Source organism: Telopea speciosissima, chromosome 5, assembly GCF_018873765.1.
Source record: "Telopea speciosissima isolate NSW1024214 ecotype Mountain lineage chromosome 5, Tspe_v1, whole genome shotgun sequence".
In the NCBI taxonomy this organism is placed as follows: domain Eukaryota; kingdom Viridiplantae; phylum Streptophyta; class Magnoliopsida; order Proteales; family Proteaceae; genus Telopea; species Telopea speciosissima.
The window spans coordinates 60432133-60452032 of NC_057920.1; the positions used below are offsets into that span (position 1 = coordinate 60432133).

A 19900-nucleotide genomic window follows, 5' to 3' on the forward strand; every position below is an offset into this window, starting at 1 on the left:
AACGGATCAAACCCAGCTGGATCCAATTTCCAAATCTTGTCGATTCCTTTTTCAAAAAAAATCAGATATTTCCAGGGTTCAGGCCGCCTCCAACCAATTCTGGCTGATTTAATTATTTTCCATCTCCCTCCCTCCCTCCCTCCCTCCTGTTCTATAATGGGTGTTAGGTATGTGTGCAGGTAACGGACCAGGTGTTCCGATATCAGAAGAAGGCATGAGCAAGCTAGATAAACAAGCCTAAAATGAGGCCCTACGTCCATTGCTACACATCGCATTGCCTGGATGAAGAGGACTTGAATGCCCTGAGGCAAAGGTAAAAAGGAAAGATTAAACAAGAAAGGAGAGAACGTGGGAGCTTCGAGGCTGGCTTGCTATCAGCCCCTAGTCACTATAGCATCCTACCAAGGTTGGCACATCAACTCCATCTTCAACTCCCACCCTCGCTTCGGCATTCCAACCGCAATGCGTGCAGGGGTGGGGCAGGGAGGGGGGCAGTGCCAATGCTGCTTCTAACTCTGCTTCTTCTGGGGCTAGCACTGCCTGTACGATCCAGCCTTCCTTCTAATCGTTAATCAAGCTTTGGCCAATTATGTTCTTTGGCTTGGAAAGTTTGGCTGGGACTAAGAGTTAAGAGTCTGGACAGAACCTAGACTTGTAAATGTTGTTGATATCTCAAGCAATTGGTAAACTTGGTTTCTTCTGGGGTCAACAAAATTCTCCAAGAACCTGAGTTTTGATCTGCTAATCACCTGCTTTCAACCAAATTAAGAGTCGATTTCATCATATTATGTATGAAGCTGTAGTAAGTAAAAATGATTCAACCCCTCAACCTATACCTAAAAATTATTGGTAACTCTCTACTTAACCTAAAAATACCATCCCATGTTTTCTTCCCTGCAAAGGAGCTTTAACAAAAAGGCAAAAAATGGGGCAAGACAAAGAATATGGACCAATATTGCAGCTTCACTCTTTCATCCCCAAGTAAAAATTTCTCATATAATGCAGTAATGCAGACAAACAAAACATGTAAGTTTTTATGGTGAAATGAAATTCTAACACAATAAATTACTCTTACTATAGAACAAGTGAAATTTCTAATAACATTCCAGCAAACTTTTGACTTCTCACTCATCGATTGACACATGCGAATGAGCTGGGAATCTCCACGACACATCCGTCCAAGTGCTTGATCCATCAGTCACCTCTTTGACAACAGAAGCCACAGCCTCTACACTTACCCGAATTTGATCCTTGCTGTCTCTTTCTCGAATTGTAACAGAAGATGTTGAATCAACAGTGATAGCCAAGGGTACACCAAGTTCATCCGTTCTCGCATATCTTTTCCCAATAGATGTACCTGTAACAGTCATGCACTAACAATCAAATCAATTCTGCATCCATCATGACATAAGTCAACTAAACTCAACTACACCTGAACCCAACTAAATGGGTCAGCCAAGTAAATCCTAGTGGTTCATATCACTAGACACATGTTTCCCTTCTTTTTCCCCCTAAAAATTTAAAACTGGATACACTCCATTTGGTCAATTTCATGCACATCTCAATGGATGCATTCATGCATGTTCACTAATCGATGCATATCCATCAGCACAAGTGTAACCTAGCAAGTGGTTGTCTCCGTCCCAAGTCCAATAATAAAATACGAGACCACATGCTTTTCTAATTACATACCGGTAATGTCAATCTTATGTGAGATACCAGCCGCAGTCAGTGACAAAGAGATCTGTTTGGCAACTTCTTCATATTGCTGGTTCTGCACAAGTGGGAAAACTGTGCACTTTATGGGAGCAACAAGAGAAGGAAAGCGAAATACATTCAACTGCTCGTCTCCAGCTTTACTTGGCCTTGTGTAGAAGGAATGCTCAAACAGGCAGTAGATTATTCGTCCAATGCCAAATGATGGCTCAATCACTGAAGGTGTGAAAGTCCGTTGGTGTTCCTTCTTCTTCTCCTTAGATATTGTCACCATGCTCTTCTTAATAGTGACGACTTTCCCAAGAGTACACACATGAAACTCCACCTCCCCCTTGGATTCCAAAATGGATTTCATTTCCATAGCTTCTTTTTCATCCATGACCTACCCAAACAGAAGACGGAACATTTAATTTAATGACAAGGTGCTAAAGGTATAGAGTTGTTTACATTTACTACGAATCATAGCTTTCCAGAGAAATTTTTACTTTACCTCCAAAGCCTCAACAACATTCTTCTGGTTACCCTTGAATGCAAGACCTAGTTCCTTCTTCACTGGGGCTATGACCACTTTCTGAAAAAATGCAACATCAATTTTGTTTACCACAACTTATAAAAGAAATTATGTAATTACATCAATAAAATTGATAGTCGAAAGACTGAGGTTGCAAATATGAATATGCACAGAGGAACACACACACACACACAGAGAGAGTTACCTCCACTTCCTTGGGTTCTGAAAACTTTTCATGAGCTACAAGAGGAACGCCACTTTTTTCCTGCCATAAAGAGGAAAACATGTATTTCCCATGAGTTTATTCAGCAACTCTTTCTTCCATAATGACAAATCCTCACTATCACAAAGCAATGCATTAAAAGATGGACTAAAAAATCATCCTTTATCTCAAAGACTCTTTGCAGTATCAACACGCATTTATCTCACCGCAATATAAATACTACACAAGTCTCAGTTCGAATTACATTACCTGGGCCATTCTGATTGTTTGGGGTTATTTATTCTAAACATCTAGAGATGGTGCATTTTTCCTTGCAGCTGACGCCTCCTTATGTTGTGTGTAATATTTTGGTTTTTATTTAGCAAGAGGATGGTTGTTGGAAATGGAAGAAAGCCAGTGGAAGCTGAAAGTCAAGGGAAAGAAGGAGGATCAGAGCAGCTATTTGGCAAGCAAAGAGAGGCTCCTGAAAGCTTTGCTTTCTTCGATTCCTTCTGCATTAACCTACTCATCCTTAATTTTAAAGTTACATCATGAATCATGATTCGTGTTTAGGGAATATGGTTTCCGAATCATTAATGTGACAAAGCTTGATCTCAACAACCAGAACCTGTGAAGAAGAAGAAGAAGAGAAGAGATGAAAAAGGAGAAAAATAACACAACATAGATGGAGAAGAGGACAGAGGGTGAACACGCTAGGAATGAAATGGAATACCTCTATCGTGGACAGCCTCTCCGTTATATTAATCAAGCAACCAACTCTTAGTAGGAAACCTACTACGAGTCTAAGTCTAACTACAATAGAAAGTAATAACTAAGAATAAAAGAAATAACCAAATAACTGAACACAACTCTACACGTAAACATAAAAAACGATAGGGGCACTCCCACTATCATGATTAGTCTGTAACAATTAACATGTATAAAATTTGATATTTCATCTGGGCAACACTAACATGACTGCTATTTACTGCAGTCTCCACACGGCTGTCCCCGATTTAGAACCTATGCAAACCCAAGGGTTATACAAAGGTGATGGGCTTCCAGAAGCCTAGAGGTTTAGGACCAGTCACACAATAGTAGACCAGAATTCAAGAATATTAAATTACAGTAGATCAACAACTCCAATGGATGTAAAATTTTGGTTTCTGGTTGATAACATAACAAGGAACAACCCTTCAAAATATGGACTTAATCCAATGGTTGGATCTCAAGAGCTGGCTGATGTAGACAGGTTCCTAGGCCAGAATACAGTCCTAGGAAGTTAGGAACCTAAGGGATCAGGTCCATGTTCCTACATAAGCGGACCAGACTCGTGGGCCTTTAGGCCAACCAGCTGGGGCTATCAAAATTTGGTCAGCTACAATTTGTATGCCCTCCTGTCTTTAACAAAGAATCCCAAACACTCACAGCTCCAACTATAAGTGTCTAGCTCCTACTAGACAAATTGCCAAACACTGCACCCACTCTAAGGTCCCTTACAATGCAAATAAAATGATAAAATTGAATTCCCCAACCCCACAATGATCAACAAGGCATATACATTAAACTCAACCTAGGATCTACAAATGGAAAACGGATAGAATTCACCCAAGTGGACTAGCCACTTGAAGAACAAAGCTCACAACAATCACCACCATCTTCTACAGATGTACAGTGCTTTGAATGCAATCCCAATGCTCCAAATGTGCAAATCAAACTTCTTCTCAAAATCTGGGCAATAGAGTGTTTTTCAGCTCTCACAAGCACTCCAAGAAGATTCCTCATGTTTTTCTTGAAATTCTGCAACTTGAACCAACCCATTTGGACTTAGGAAGGCCAAGATATGGCCAATTGAAGTTCTGAGGGCAAATCTGTCATTTCAGGCAGTTTTTGACTTTTTGTGACATGGGGAATGTCACTATTGACAGGCATAACATGTCGTACGTTACACACACACACACACACTTGATCAGAGAGCCTCCATTATACTTTGTGGTGGTCACAGAATCTCTACGCATGACCAATAGCAGATATCGCTCGAGAATCAGTACCTTTAATCAATTTGAATCTTCACATGTGCCATCAGATCGAGATCTTTAGTAGGTGGCCCAACAGAGACCACCCAATCATCCTCCCAGACACGGCCTTGATTCTCTGTGTGCTTGCACACAGATTTTCTGCGCATTCAACCAATGAGAGCTCACGCATGGAATCACTTGTGTCACTTCCCTTAGCGCCTTTTGCGCTTGAATCTAGATCGTTCATTTCGAATCTCTTCCGGTGGATTCCTGTCTGACGGATGACAAAGCTCTGGAAACCAAGTGTCGCCATGAAAAAATGTGTCTCAGTCATATTACTTACTGAGAGCATCACTTTTGACACTAAAAATTTTGTCCAAGTGTCGTAATACGACACAGATGCTCGACAAATGTCCCATGTGATGGCTCACCAAGGTCCCATGGCCTTGCAGTTTTGAGTATTGGCCCAGCATGCCACCCGCGCACGGGGGCCTCTGTGGCATGCTGCCCAGTGTGTGAGGGCCATGCCCTTTGCTTGCTGGCCTTATCATGACCTGTGGCCTCTTGCCCAACCATGGGTCATGCTCCATATGCCGACCAGTAACATGGCCATTGACCTTGAGCTCAATTCCCTTGCAATGTTGCATGACCGCATGACCCTGTGGCCCTGGGCTGCATAGCCATGTGGCTGTAGGCCTGATCAATGTGAACGTGATTTCCAACTCTTATGCCACCTAAGCATTCTAACACATCATGTCCCATCCATAAACACATACATGGATACATGATCTCCTTCCAAATCACCATCATAGCACATCACTCATGGTCATAGTCATGCTAACATCCATACATGCATCATTAATCTCCTTGCATCTCATAATGCATTCCATACATCTCAACATTATTCACAACACCATGCATGTATGTTACACACCATGCCATGCATCACATGCATCCATCATTCATGACATCATACATACTACCACACATCATGTCACCATGCATATACATCAATGACATCATTCTACATGCATGTATGGATCGCCATCATATTGAAACATGCTGAATACATTCAACTACATACTGTAACATGTTGTACCCATCACCTAACATCTGTACACATGTCCAACACATGCCAAACGCATCTGGAAACATTCCTAGCACATCTCTGACATCTCAAAGACATCCCAACACTGCTAAATCACTTCAAACACATGCACTATTGCCAACAATGACAACACATGCATAGTGAACACCGCCACACAATGCCACAAGTCTAACACCTTGGATTGAGCCAGCCATGCAGCTGGGTGTTTTCTGGTTCACTCAAAACCAGATCGTGGGGGACAGATTAGCTGAGATTTATTCTGTTATCTCGTTTTAATACTTTCTATTTTTGTGTTTAAAACTACGAAGTTAAGTTATTAGATTTCTTGCTGTACAAGTCCCAATAGCAGCCTTGTAAGGGACCACCTATTTTCTGTTATTTCTTTTTTAGACATGGCAGTAGCCACATTATATGAACACGATAGCCCATTGTAGCCACGATACTTTGGAGGTCAACCAACAAGGATGTATGGTGTGATGTCGTACCCATAGTGTTGACAAATGTTTTACTTGGGCGGCCATGGATGTATGACAATAATGTGTTTCGGTGGGAGGCACCAAGAATCAATGTTTTTTTTTACTTCAAGGGAAAGCCTATAGTGTTCAATCCACTCAACTTACCGGTGATGAAGACGAAGCTTAGAGCTGCTCAAGCCAAACAACAACAGATTTTACAATCTGTAGTTAAGAAACAGCCAGCAAAAGAGGGTCCACAAAGGCAGCCGTGGCAAGGAGCGAGTACAAGGGGCAGCATGCTGAGAAGAAGCTCCTAGCATTACCTCATCGAGAGTTCTTGGCAACCAGCGAGAAGGTTTTAATATCAGCACTAGTCACTAAAGAAATTATACCTGTACTTGATACTAACTTTCCCAAACCTATAAGGGAGTTAATTTCTGATTTTACAGATTTAGTGCCAGCGGAATTACCTGACAAGCTGCCATTGACGAGAGATATACAGCATGCTATCGAACTAGTGTCGGGATGAGTCTTGCCGAGTCTTCCCACTTATTGTCTCAGCCTACTGAGCATGCCGAGCTCAAAGACAAGTGGATGACCTACTGTGAAAGGGATTTATAGTTTTTGTGTTTAAAAACTAGGAAGTTAAATTGTTAATAAATTTCTTGCGGTACAAGTCCCAATAGCAGCTTTGTAAGGGAGTTTCTATTATCTGTTATTTCCTTTTTGGACATGGCAATAGCCACATTATATGTACTGGACTTTGAGGAGTCCTCCCCCCCACAATTTAATGAAGTTGACGATTCTAGCTTAATAGCTGTGAGAAACAGTGAGGTGAGAGACCTTGAATGTGAGATGCCTTGGTGAGAGTAAGAGACTTGATCCACCCTTCTATCCATCTTCTACCTTCTTCTCTTATCTCCCAATTGATACCTTGTGTGTGTTACTATTCTGAGAATTGCTGACCACCTGAGATCCACTTGAAGGGAAGTACTGTTTTGCTACTGAAGTTAATGATTGTTTCAAGAGTACTTGGAAGTTGTCTCATCAGTTGCTGGTTGAAGAGGTTGCATTACCCCTTGCGATTCACTGGAGTGGGTTTTCACCTTCAGAAATTTCGAGATCCATTATCTTCCAAGCCAGCCATCAACTGCTGCCCATCTTTTGAAGGTCAAATCAACAATCCAGCACTGTTGTTCAATGGTAATTTCAGGACCATTCCTTGGTCCAAGATCCATGTGATAATTACTTATTAAATCTGAATTACTTTCTAATTTGGGAATCACTTTCAAATCTCAGAACCTAGCGACTAACTTGGGCTGAGTTTTGAGAGGTTGTTCAATCCTTTGAGACCCCAACTCGATGGGAATATGAGCCCCATCCAAGTTTGTTGACTGCTTTGACTGGAGGTTCTTGAACCCTAGTTTCCTGCCTGTGATAGACCAGTTTTGGTCCGGTGTTTTGTTCCTTGTGATTAAGGGTTTACTCTGAGTTTTATCAACCTTGTTAGGTGTCCAAAGGTTTTACCTAATTTGATATTTAATTCTGATAGGTTTTCTGTATATATATTATTTGGTACTTGTTGTAATCTGGCTTACACATATACATAATGGTCCTGCTGTGAGACTAGTGTTTAGTTGGTTATAGTAAACTGGTCTTACCGGCACTGTTACAAACTTAGCAACTTAAGATCCTAAATAGGAACACAGATATCTCAACAAATAAAGAACTGATAGAAGTAAGATTCCGGTTAGCAACAGTTCTTATGCTATCAAACAGGATATCAAAATATCACGTAAACCCAATGGTTAGATTAGGAGTTGTGAATTTACCTTACTTGAGTATTTGTGGAGAAAGAATATTGAAGAAAAGATATGACTAAGCATCCCACCTAGCTTCAACTGAAATCCCACTAGCCACTATTGGCTTCCCACCAACATAACACTATATCTCACAGCAAATCTGAATCTCACAGAATAAGGAAAAGGCTCAAGCCAAAATCTCATAAATCAAATTCGTGTACAGGGCTGTACCCCCTTACAAACTTATATAGAAGACTAAAAAACAGAATCAAACACCAAAAAGGAAGGTTTAAACCAACCTTGATTAACAAGGTAAATTAAACGGACTCAAAACAGGACTGGACTTATAGAATCCTAATCGAACCTAACTAAAACACCCTCTCTTTTTTATGCAAACTAAACACTTAATAACAATTAAAATAGAGAAATAAAGATAACTAATTTCGTAGGCCTAGCTTCTACCCATATTATAGGACCATTAAATTGGCCCATTACAATGAAAACACACTTGATCAAAGCCCAACAAATAAATAACCCAGCCCAAAGCTTATTCCATTAAAATAAGCCCAATTGTACTTTATCTGCATCAGAAGGAAAATGGAGACTGCAGTTGGAGGTTGGCTTTACTGGAAGCGGATTGTTAATGGTAATATACTTCATGTGCTTAACATGGCACCAAAAACCAATCCATGCATTTCAGTATGTTATGTAAATATTTTATTCTTGGTTTATGCCACAGAAAGAATCAGGAATAAGGTTCCTCCCCACCCCTTCTTTGTTGATTGCCAAATTTTAGTTACCAGAAATTGAATTCTAATATGATCAAAATCCAGCAGACCTTTCCCAAGTCTGTCAAAAAGGGAAGGAAGAACGTAGTCATAATGAGACGAGATCATTGTATTGGAATTTCAAAAGACAGGAAAAAAAAGAATTTCAATAAAAGTGAAAGTTTATTGAACTTCAGTTAATTGTGATGTAACATGCCCTTTCATCCATATTCAGCTGCCTAATTTGTCAAAATGTGATGACTCATCCCCTTATTCCTTGTGGTCATAATTTTTACAAGAGGAATGTGTTTACAGGTCAGACTTTTATCAGGGAGAGGACATGTAAGGGAAGACGGACACTTGTGGCAAGGCTCAATGTCATGACATGCCATCTTGCTCAAATGACATTTCCCATTTCCTTTATGTTATATGTTTGATTTATTAGACATGTCAGATTATCAGGGTAGATGGATACAGCCTTGCGAAAGCAGGGGTAAGGCTGCGTACATTATGACCCTCCCCAGACCCCACAGTGGCGGGAGCCTTGTGCACTGGGTACACCCTTTATGCTAGAACAAAAATAGACTTTGTATTTTGGAACCAATAAGGCTTAGTGGAGTTGACCTGTTTTTTAATGCTTTGATTAGTCTTTAATTTCCTCCCCATCCTATGTAGTATATAGTTGACTAGTTCAGCCTTCCCTTGAAAGGCGATATTTCTGATGACAAAAGTTTGTAGTCATAAATCAGCAGTAACACTGAAGAAACAAAAGAAGACTGAATAAGATTGAGGTGACCACAGGGAAGGAACAATCAAATGATTATACTTCAATCTCCAGCCTCTTCAAATTTGAGATCTGATTCTCCAATCTCCAGACTCATCTTAAGTCTTGTAACTTTTTCTTTTCTTGTACTCCATCCCAAAAAGGTTGTCAAGTTACACAATCTCACTTTCTGAGGAGTGTTTGTTATTGCATTAGTTACCTAAAAATATGTTTCACTAATCTTGTAAAGTTGCCCTTCATAAACCATTCCATTAAATTCTCCTTCCTTTCTCTTTCTACGTACCATCCTTTTATTCCTCTCTTCTTCTTTTAATAAATTAAACATGCCAAAACTAGTTTATTCTTGTGCACTAAAAGACATGCTACACTGCCATGTCAAAAGATCAAACTGTCGTAAATGCATATTACTCTTGCACATTAAAAATCACACTACAATAATGTGTCTATTCTTTAAATCTACGATGACAATAAACATGATTTATGTCACACTGCAACTGAAATCATTGTTTAGATTAAACAAAAATTCCGGTGAAAAAGAGACGAACTTTGAACATTCTAATCGACTATTTTCCCATAAAAAGGATCAAGCAGAATAACCTTTTACCATGCTTTCAAGGTGATTGCTAAAAAAATGAACTTTTAAATGGAAGATGAGCAAAAGCAGTCCAACAAAAACTGTTAATTCCAATATGTATGCAATGAGTTGCCGCCTAAAGATGAAGTAACTAATCAACATTTAAACTTTTGCAGTCTCTTCAACAATATTGGGGTTATTGGGTTAAACACTTACTGAATGAGCACGTAAGTCGTATGCAGATCTGTCTGCAATACCAACACACTCAATCCAGCCATAGGAGCACTCAATCTCTGCATCCCAACAGTCTGCAGCATAGTGGGCCATCTCATTTGCCAAATGCTGTCGGAAACGCAACCGTTCTTTGTCAATTCCCAGTTGAGTAAGGAATAGGTACACTCTTCCGATGAAGTAGCCGAGTGTTTGATTGTTAACAATTCCCTGCCCCATTGTAAAAACACATATAAATGTAAAGTGAGTGAGAGAGAGAGAGAGAGAGAGAGAGAATTTAAATCACATGCAAATCAATCCAACCTCATAAACTGCATCACCAAGGCACATTCTCTTCGCGGACTGTCCAGAAGTTTGTTCTGTTCTTGGGAACATCAAGAACTCCAAATGCGCAATATCACCAAACTTTGGATGTGATTTGTCTTCAGGATCCACAAAGTGCTCAATCTCTGCCAAGGTGAATTCACGAACCCTTAGAAGACCTTGGCGGGGAGATATCTGGATTTTAAACAAAACTACAATCAGTTACAAACTAAATTACTCATTTCCTCTTACAGCACAAGAAATAGACTATAGTGTATAAAGGGAGAACCCTAAATAAAATGAACAAAGAAAGAGTGGGTCAAGAACAGATGAACTGTTATATGCATCAGTTGGGAGACTAAAAAGTCAAAGGAGGAACGCTTAGAATACTTGCTTCGAGAGGAAAACTCATTTACAGATACAAGCTTGCAAAGAGATAACAAAGTCACAAATCACAATGGCTTAGTGTGATAGTGAAAGATTGAGACCTCATTTCTAAAAGCTTGACCAATCTGTGCAGCAGCAAAAGGAAGCTTGTTTCCATTAAAATAGTACAAGTCCTTGAAGTTAACAAAAATTCCTTGTGCTGTCTCAGGGCGCATGTACCTGCAGTAAATGAATGTGAAGGTGACATAAATGGGTTGAAACCCATATATAAATAGGAAGCAATCATATCCTGGAAAAATGTAATAGTAGCAAATACAATGACTAAATTAAGTACTTACCCAGGTATCAAGCCAGACGGACCTATTGATGTTTGAAACATCAAGTTAAATGGATAGGGATCAGAAAGAGGGTTCTTAGTATCCGGAGCAACTATACCATATTTCTTGATCTTTGCTCCCAATTCTTCAGCAGAGAGATCATCAAGAATCGCAAGAATTTGTTTCAGCTCTGCTGCCTTCTCTGCATCCATATTCAGGTCCTTTTCAAGCTTCTCCTTGCAGAAATCCTTGAGCAGGTGATCAGCCCGGTAGCAAGTTCCTGTCTTTTCATCCTTGACCATAAGGTCTGTAAACTTTTCAACATGACCAGATGCCTTCAGCACGACTTCTGGTGTGACACATGGGCAATCCACTTCCAACATGTTCTCCTCGAGGACAAAATGCTGTTTTTTTTTTTTTGAAGAACAGAAAACTTAACCAAAGCACAAAACTAAGAAAGACTGATTGCATTAAAAAGTTCTGTAGAAGGAGTTCATAGAGATTCAGAGGGATCAGAAAGAATGTTTAATAACTTCGAATAGATTACGAACTCAAGTAACCAATAGAAATAAATCAATTTAAATAATTTCAATTTTCTTTAAAATTTAAATACAAGCCAACAAGGCTCGTTACCTAAAAAGTCCAGCTATAATTAAGCCAAACGAGAGCGGCATCATCAAGCTTAAGTTTTTTAACTATTCCAAAGATCTTCAAATGTAAGATACAAGTTAGAACTACACTGCACTTGTAATCCAAGAACTTACCAGGTCTTATCTGAACATTTGAAACCTATGTCTTCCATTTAATTACTGTTCTACAAGCACTCCACAGCATGTCAACATATAAAATAATGCATCATCCAGTAGCTTAAAAACCCCAATATGAACAGGTATAATCCTAAACTCAGCTAATAAGCTAAACGAAACCATAGATTCGCAAGGGGTGGAGTGTGGAAGGACTTACTTGACGCCAGAAAGCAAGGACATTAGCCTTAACCGCACAACCAGGGGGACCGTAATCGTATAAACCAGCAACACCTCGATAAATCTTGAAAGACGGGATGTAGAAGAGCCGCCGCTCCAACGTATTGCCAACGGCTTGACGAAAAGCATCCCTGCTGAGAGTACCAACGTCACTGCCTCCAGTGATGGTAGCTTGAAGCTGCTTTTCAATGGAAGATTTCTCCAGTTTCAAGGCGTTTAGTGCTTCCACCGCAGCATCGATATCCGCCTTTGCCGCACCGGAAGCCTTTAGATCTCTGACGGTGTTCCCTTGTGCGTCAACGGCAGCTTGTTTGTCAGACATAGCTCTCCGTAGGGTTTCTTCAGAAGCGTCCATGGCCATGGCTTGCGTGTCTCTTCCGCCACAGTGTATCACAATGCACGGGATGAGCTTACGCTTCCAAACCGTGATACACGGGATGAGCTTACGCTTCCAAACCACAGAGGTCAGTGTTTGATAATTTTCCGTGTTGGGAAGCGTCAGCTAGGATTGGTCCAATCGGTTTACATGGTTTCAATGGCATTCGGTTCGGTTCACATTCGATTCAGAACGGTTGTTCGAACCGGTTCAGTTGGCCTGAACCGTTTTGGTCTACGAATGAGTGAGCCTAAGACCAAAGCGTCAAGGAATTTTGGTTTTTCAGTATCGGGAAAAATATTAGTTTAGATCGGTTTGTCAAACATAGCTCTCCATGGGGTTTCTTCTGAAGCATCCATGGCCGTGGATCACGTGTCTCGTCCGCCGCAATGGATCACAATGCACGGGGTAGACTTACGGTTCTGAACCACATAGGTTAGTGTTTGGAAGCGTAAGCTATGATTGGTCCAATCGGTTTTGATTTGGTTTACATGGTTTCATTGACATTCGATTTGGTTTATATTCGGCTCAGAAATAGGACTGTCAAACGGCCAGTTCGGTCCAATTTTTCAATCGGGCTGAATCGTTTTGATCTAGGAATGAGTGAGACCAATACCAAACCGTTGAGGAATTTTAGATTTTCAGTATCGTTTTAGATCAACCACCAAAACAAAAAAGGTATCGATTTAGATCGCAACCACATAGTGATGAAAGATTCAATAAAAACACTCTAAATCATCTATGCTAAGTCAAACAAGTAAACAATCAAAAATAGGAAATTGGATTTGATGTGTTCAAGTTGTAATTGCAACAAAGAGGAATAAATCGTAAAGATAACATAACTAATATTGAAATCAATGGATAAATAGACTTGAGTCTAGATCCTCTACCTTATTGTAGGGTGTGCGGTGCACATCTTGCAGCACAGCAGAGGCCATAGGCATACATGGCACACATGTCCTCTGCTGTGCCGCACAATATGCACCACACACTCTACAGTACGAAAGAGGATTTGTATTGAATAGACTTTGTAGCTAAATCATTTACAAATCAAGTAATTGTTTATCACAGTAAAAGGAATATAACTAATATTGAAATCAATGGGTAACTAATGAGTGAGAAGATAACTAATACTAGTGTCATTAAATGAACTACTATCATTATTTGTGTAAATGTTCAACTAATTTTGTAGAGTGAACAAGGAGATCAATGGATGCATTGTTACAAATTAATTTTTCTATTCATAACTATATATTCATTGATTTTTTACAGTTCCATTATAACCAGAAATCTTCTCACTAATATTAAAATCAATGGGGTGATAGATAGTTGAATTGTAAAAAGAAACCCCCCTATTAGAACCGTGAAAATAATGTTTTCTTAGGACCGAGTTTCCCTCCACTCATAGTTTTCCCCCATTCACTGAGGAGCGTGAGAGAGAGGGAATGAGTATCAGGAGGGTATTTTGGAACATATAAAAACCCTAAAAGGGTTTGTGAACTGTAGGATGGTGGGTGAACCATCCTCTATGGGTGGAGGAAAACTTTGTCCTTTTTCTTACAAGATACTGTTTACAATCGAACAAAGCAAAAAAGAACCCCAAGTCGGCACTTGATGACCAATGAAGTCCAAATTGGATTGGGTCACTTTTGTTCAGGGTTGATCCTGGCCCAACATGCTCTCCCAAGTATGGGCCATGAAAACATGCAATGGACATTACTTGTAAGTTAATAGACATAGCAACAACAATGGCTACCCTATTGGGAGATCACTTGACAGAATTTATAAAGTTTTGCAAAGTTTAGTTGGGCCCAAACCATGCCACTAGATGGGTTGGGCTTAGGCTTACATAGGCCTGGCTGAACCTACCTGCAACAAGCTTGGGCTGGGCTGCATTCGACCTGGACCAACATACCTTAGTGTAGCCCTATTAGCAGGGCCTGCTGACAAGAGAATAAACAGGACACTTTGGTTCAAGGAATTTCCTTGGCCCCGCTATTCACGGTTTGTGAGGAGCAACTTAGGTGTTTTGATTATAAGTTGGTCGCATAATGCAGATGCTAGATGGTGCAAAGGCTAATGACTAATGGACCCCTCACTGCCTTCTTGTGTATTGTGGAATGTTTTTTTTTTTTTTTGGTGACTAAGATTTCATTCAAATAAAGTGCATGAGAATCACAAGGTTCGGGTACGAAGTATCCAAAACCAAGGAGTGGAATGTGACTAGTCTGTCGTACATGCAATTGATAGGGTCCTCTAGGCTAGCGGATGGGCAAGCCCAACATTTTCCCTAGAGAAAAGGTTGTAAACACAACTTACAATCCAACTCGAAGCATGAACAATATCCTTGTGAGCATGGATGGGTATGATAGACAAAACCAGTGATTTCCCATAATGATGACCGAAAGCCTGTCAGATCCCCACGTCCCCACATGCTAGCAGCCTGGCAAACAAAGCTCAGGGTTTTCCGGCATATTGTCATTGTCGGTGGTGTTGAGGAGCCAGGTGCAGGTGGCGGAGACCTTGAACAAGACCGGCATTAGCTCACATGCCTCCTCAAAGTTATGTACATATGCTAATGTCGACCGACATAACCATCCATTGGGCAGTACCATTGGCATAGTTGAGAAGACTAGCATTCACGACGGGATACCCAGCCGTTGTGATCGCTATGTGGTTGTCTTGTCTGGCATGGTCTTGTGGTGACTCAAACTCCTTGGAATCCTTCGTGGAAACCCTGTCGAGAGCCATACGGTAGCCCTTGGAACAGCTGCAAAAGCCGATGAGTTTCCAGTGTTTGAGACCTCCAACATTTGTATGGGCAGACCCCCCATCATCACCGGCAACACCCCCTGCTTGTGAGACCTCCACCTCCTTCCACAAAGGAAAATCTACCAAGGTCGGACAGTAGTATCCAAGATCTGAACAGATCTGAGATGAAAACAGGGGGCCGAGCGTTGGTTTGGGCGAGATTTGAGATGAGGCATGCGGTTCGGGCGAGAACAGATGAGAATATATGCATGTACTGTTTGAACTTTTGCCTTTGGTCACCGATCACAGAGGCGCTCGCAAGGACACACATCATGGTTTGTCAAGCTATCATCGTCGAGCTCTTAAAACTCGAAACAAGAGAAGGAAACGAAAGAGGCGAGTTCAGAGATGCGGTTAGTGAGAGAAGGAAAAGACAGGGAAAGGGAAAAGGAAAGGGCAAAACACATCGATCACTAGGGTGGAGAGGAACACACCATTGTGGCGGAGAAGAATCACGCCACAGGGGTAAAAAGGCTATATCGTGGAACGGAGATCATACGCTGGCTTGGAATCGCTAATCAAGGAAGAGGGTTGTAGAGCTTCACGGAAGCGAGAAAACCCTAGAGAGGGTGCGATGCTATAAGAAAACCCCATTGTGAAATGTTAATTCATTAATAGAGTCCGTGAATCACAAATTTGCATGGACATATGAATAGAGGCCTTTGAACGCTACAATATGGAGGGGTGATTTTATTCAGATTGAATGAGCTAAAAGAGCTAGAGGTAGACTTAAAATGACTCTAGGAGTGTGGTGAGGAAAGACATACAAAACTTAGGACTAGGAACAAGTACGATTTTGAATAGATTGGAGAAAAAGAGGATTCATATAACCAACTCCATTTAGTTGGCATGTAACCGCAATGTACGTGCACCATCACATGTTTTCTCTCCTCTATCCATATTTAATGATGTGAAGCCCTTGTATATGAATCAACACCCACTGATACTCCTCTCCCCTCTAGTTATGATGCCAATATAAAAAAGGGTAGTGAGACTAACTAAATCCATCTTTTTTTTTGGTAAACAGAAAACTAAATCCATTACACCCTTAACAACTACCACTTAAAACTACATTTGTGGATTCATATTTAATAGTCATGTTTTCCACATTATTATCTATCTATAATTAAAATTACAAACCACTTGAATTTTTTTTTTTTTTTTGGGTAAAAGATAGATTTATTGCAAAGAACGGGAAACACTCCTTGAGTCCAAAGTCGCAGCTTCAGAAAACAAGGGATCGGAGTTGGGCCAAACCATCCTTCCCGCAACGGATAGAGCCCTCCTGGCAAGGCAGTCTGCTAGGGACTTAGCAGCCCTTGGAATATAAGCAAAGTTACAATCATCAAAGTAGGTGGAGATATGTCTAATGTCCTCCACAATAGGCAAAACAATAAAACCCGGGATCTTCGAAGGATTCAAAAGTGAAGAAATAATGCCCAGATTATCACTTTCCACGGTGATGGAGAGAGTTCCTTTCGAGATGGCTTCCAAAAGCCCTTCTCTAATCGCCATCGCCTCACCAACTGAATTTCATTGAAGGGAGTGGGATTTGAGACAAGAATGCAAAGCATCTACTAACATGGTCTCTGATGACAAAGCCAACACCACTACGCTTGGTCCCTGGATCCAACGAAGCATCACAATTGAGTTTGAAGGAACCAGGGAGAGGGGGAAGCCAAGAAACCTGCCCAGGAACTCGAGAAGGGGCTTGAGAGGGATGGGCTATACTGGTGGCCTTCAAAAATTCATCACACGCCCTCTTAGCAGCTTGGATGACCTCTTTACCAGTCCAAACCTCACCACCAAAAAGCAGATCATTCCTCGAGGTCCAAAGATACCAAAGCACGAAGCAACAAAGAGCTATTACCTCCTTAAAAGTAGACTTGCCCCGGTCTGCAAGGGAGATCCACGCCTGGAGGAATTGATAAAGATGAAAGTTGTCACCACGAGGCAAGAGGGGGTGAAGGTTACAACCGAACCAAACAGCTCTCGCAAACGTACACTTGAGGAGGATGTGATCAACAGACTCCTCATGGGAACCACATCTACGACAACAAGTATCAACTGGAACCTGACGTTGGTGTAGAGCAGTAGCCGAAGCCAAACCACTAGCGCAAGCTCTCCAAAGAAAGGCCTTTATTTTAGGGAGGGTATTACTCGCCCAGATTAACCTCCACACTGATCTCGGCACCAAGTCCCAAGAATGTAAATTCGCTGAGGAGGCCTTAGAAGACTCGCTTTCCATTCTTTGGTTGGAGAGAAGATGGTAAGCACTTTTGACTGAGAAAAAGCCACCTTTTGCTGCCCCCCAAATCAAACAATCACTTCTAGGAAAAAGACTCAAGTGAATTCTTCGAATAGCTTCACTATCACTAGGGTGGAAGTATTTGGAAAGGACATCCTCCTTCCATTTCCTGCAGGAATGATTAATAAGCTCCCAAACCATGCTAGGGGGGTCTGGCTCCATAGGGGGGTATTGTAACCAAAAATTAGGTAGTGAAGGTACCCAATTATCCTCCCAAATTTTAATATTCATCCCTCCCCCTATTTTCCATAGCAAACCATCTTTCAAAACCTTACGCCCCTCCAAAAGACTTCTCCAAGCCCAAGATGGTTGAGCTCCCAATCTAGCAGAAAGGAAATCCCCATTGGGGAAGTAAATTGCTTTCATAAACCTGCCCCACATTGAGTCAGGCTCCTTCCACAATCTCCAAGCCATCTTAGAAAGAAGAGCTTTATTTTGAAGCTCTGGATCTTTAAAACCCAAGCCACCAAGATCTTTAGATCTACATAATCTGCGCCAAGCAATCCAACGAATCTTCCTTTTATCTGTGTCATCCCCCCAGAAGAAGCTAGTGGCCTCCTTACGAATCTGAGAGTGATGTGAAGCCGGAAGTTTAAAATGGGAATTGGCATAGTTCCCCATCGACAGAGCCACAGATTTAAGCATGATCTCCTTTCCTGCATGCGATAATAATCTGTTCTTCCACCCTGAGAAAAGACGCCCCACCTTATCTGCTAGATCCTGGAAGAGAGCTGCTTTTGAAACCCCAAAATCTGTAGGTAAACCAAGGTATCTAGAAGGGCCTTTTGAGTAAGAGACCTTCAGGATACGCGAGAACCATCTTCGGAAGCGCATTGCTACATTAGGGCTAAAGGTAATTGAGGACTTCTTGAGATTTACAGTTTGACCACTTGCCCTACAGTAAACATCCACACAATCCTTCAGGTTGCACACTTCTTCAAGTTTCATTTCTGAAAACAGACAGCAGTCATCTGCAAAGAGAAGGTGTGTCATCGGCTCAGTCCTATTTTTTACCTTGATTCCTCTAACCAGACCTTGTTGTTCAGCGTGGGCTATTACTGCACTTAAAGCTTGCGAGCACAGGATGAAAAGAGCTGGAGATAGAGGATCCCCTTGGCGAATACCCCTGGTGGGAATCACCTTCCCCCTAACTGCCCCATTAATGATAATGCTGTACGAAACCGTTTTGAGACAAGAGAGGACCATGTTCACCCATTGCGAGCTGAACCCCAATGTCAAGAGGACTAATTCCAAGAAATTCCACTCTATACGGTCGTACGCTTTCTTCATATCCAGCTTCAGAGCCAAAAACCTCTGCTTCCCCTTCTTCTTCTTATTAATGTATGAATAACTCATGGGCCATAAGAATGTTGTCGGAGATAGAACGGCTAGGGATAAAGCGGATCGGTTCGAGCCACAATCGATCCAGAACACCTTTCAACTTAGAAGCCATAATCTTCGTGATGACCTTGACAACCACAGGGCACAGACTGATAGGTCTATACTGATCTGCACTTGAGGGGTTAGAAACCTTTGGAACCAAACAAAGTAAGGTCTCATTACATTCTTGTGGGAGCATACCAGTGTTAAAAAAATTGCAAACAAATGAGTGAATCTCCGGGTGAGTAAAACCCCAGTATTTTTGGAAAAAAGCCGGGGGAAGCCCATCCGGACCAGGGGATTTTAAAGGTGCCATTGCAAAAAGTGCTTTCTTGGTCTCATCTAAAGAGGGGGGGGGGGGCACACAAATAAGAATTTGTGGTTGCATCTACCTGAGGCTGCATGATAGAGAGAACATGGTTCAAAGCTGCAGAGTCCAACCCTTCAGAAGTAAAGATGTCCTGGTAGTACTCAATCATTAGATCATAAATCCTCTTTTCATCATGAGTCCAACGACCTTCACTGTCCTGGAGCTTCAAGATCCTATTGTGGCTACGATGTTGGATGGTGGACATGTGGAAAAATCTGGTGTTCCGGTCACCTTGTTGTAACCAACTAATGCGAGACATTTGGGGCCACAGTTCCTCCTCTCTCTCCAATTCTTCATTAAGCAGGGTAGTGATATTCTCCTCCTGGGCATGGTAATCATCACCGATTGGTCCCTCTTGGAGCTTGATTAGTGCCAATTGAAGGTCCTTAATCTTTGTTTGGATATGACCAAAGACCTCCTTGTTCCAACGTTTGAAAACCGGCTGAATACCACTCATTTTATGATATAAGGCAGGCAGGGGATTACTAGGCACAGGG

At 41.3% G+C, this 19900-nt stretch overlaps 1 protein-coding gene across 2 annotated transcripts; it reads right to left on the reverse strand.

The window, feature by feature from the left end:
• Nucleotides 1-946: 946 nt before the first annotated feature.
• On the reverse strand, nt 947-12564 carry LOC122661382 (glycine--tRNA ligase, mitochondrial 1-like). 2 transcript variants are annotated; one of them, XM_043856760.1, is made up of 9 exons: nt 12139-12564; nt 11197-11579; nt 10960-11077; nt 10472-10666; nt 10154-10378; nt 2433-2492; nt 2207-2287; nt 1693-2098; nt 947-1357 (listed from the first exon to the last, which is right to left on the reverse strand). In XM_043856760.1, exons 1-9 carry the CDS (start codon nt 12517-12519, stop codon nt 1125-1127), a joined length of 2082 nt encoding a protein of 693 aa, XP_043712695.1. In that variant the 5' UTR covers nt 12520-12564; the 3' UTR covers nt 947-1124. The 2 variants fall into 2 exon arrangements, with proteins under 2 accessions (XP_043712695.1, XP_043712696.1); XM_043856761.1 differs by lacking the exon at nt 2433-2492.
• Between the last annotated feature and the right edge of the window lie 7336 nt (nt 12565-19900).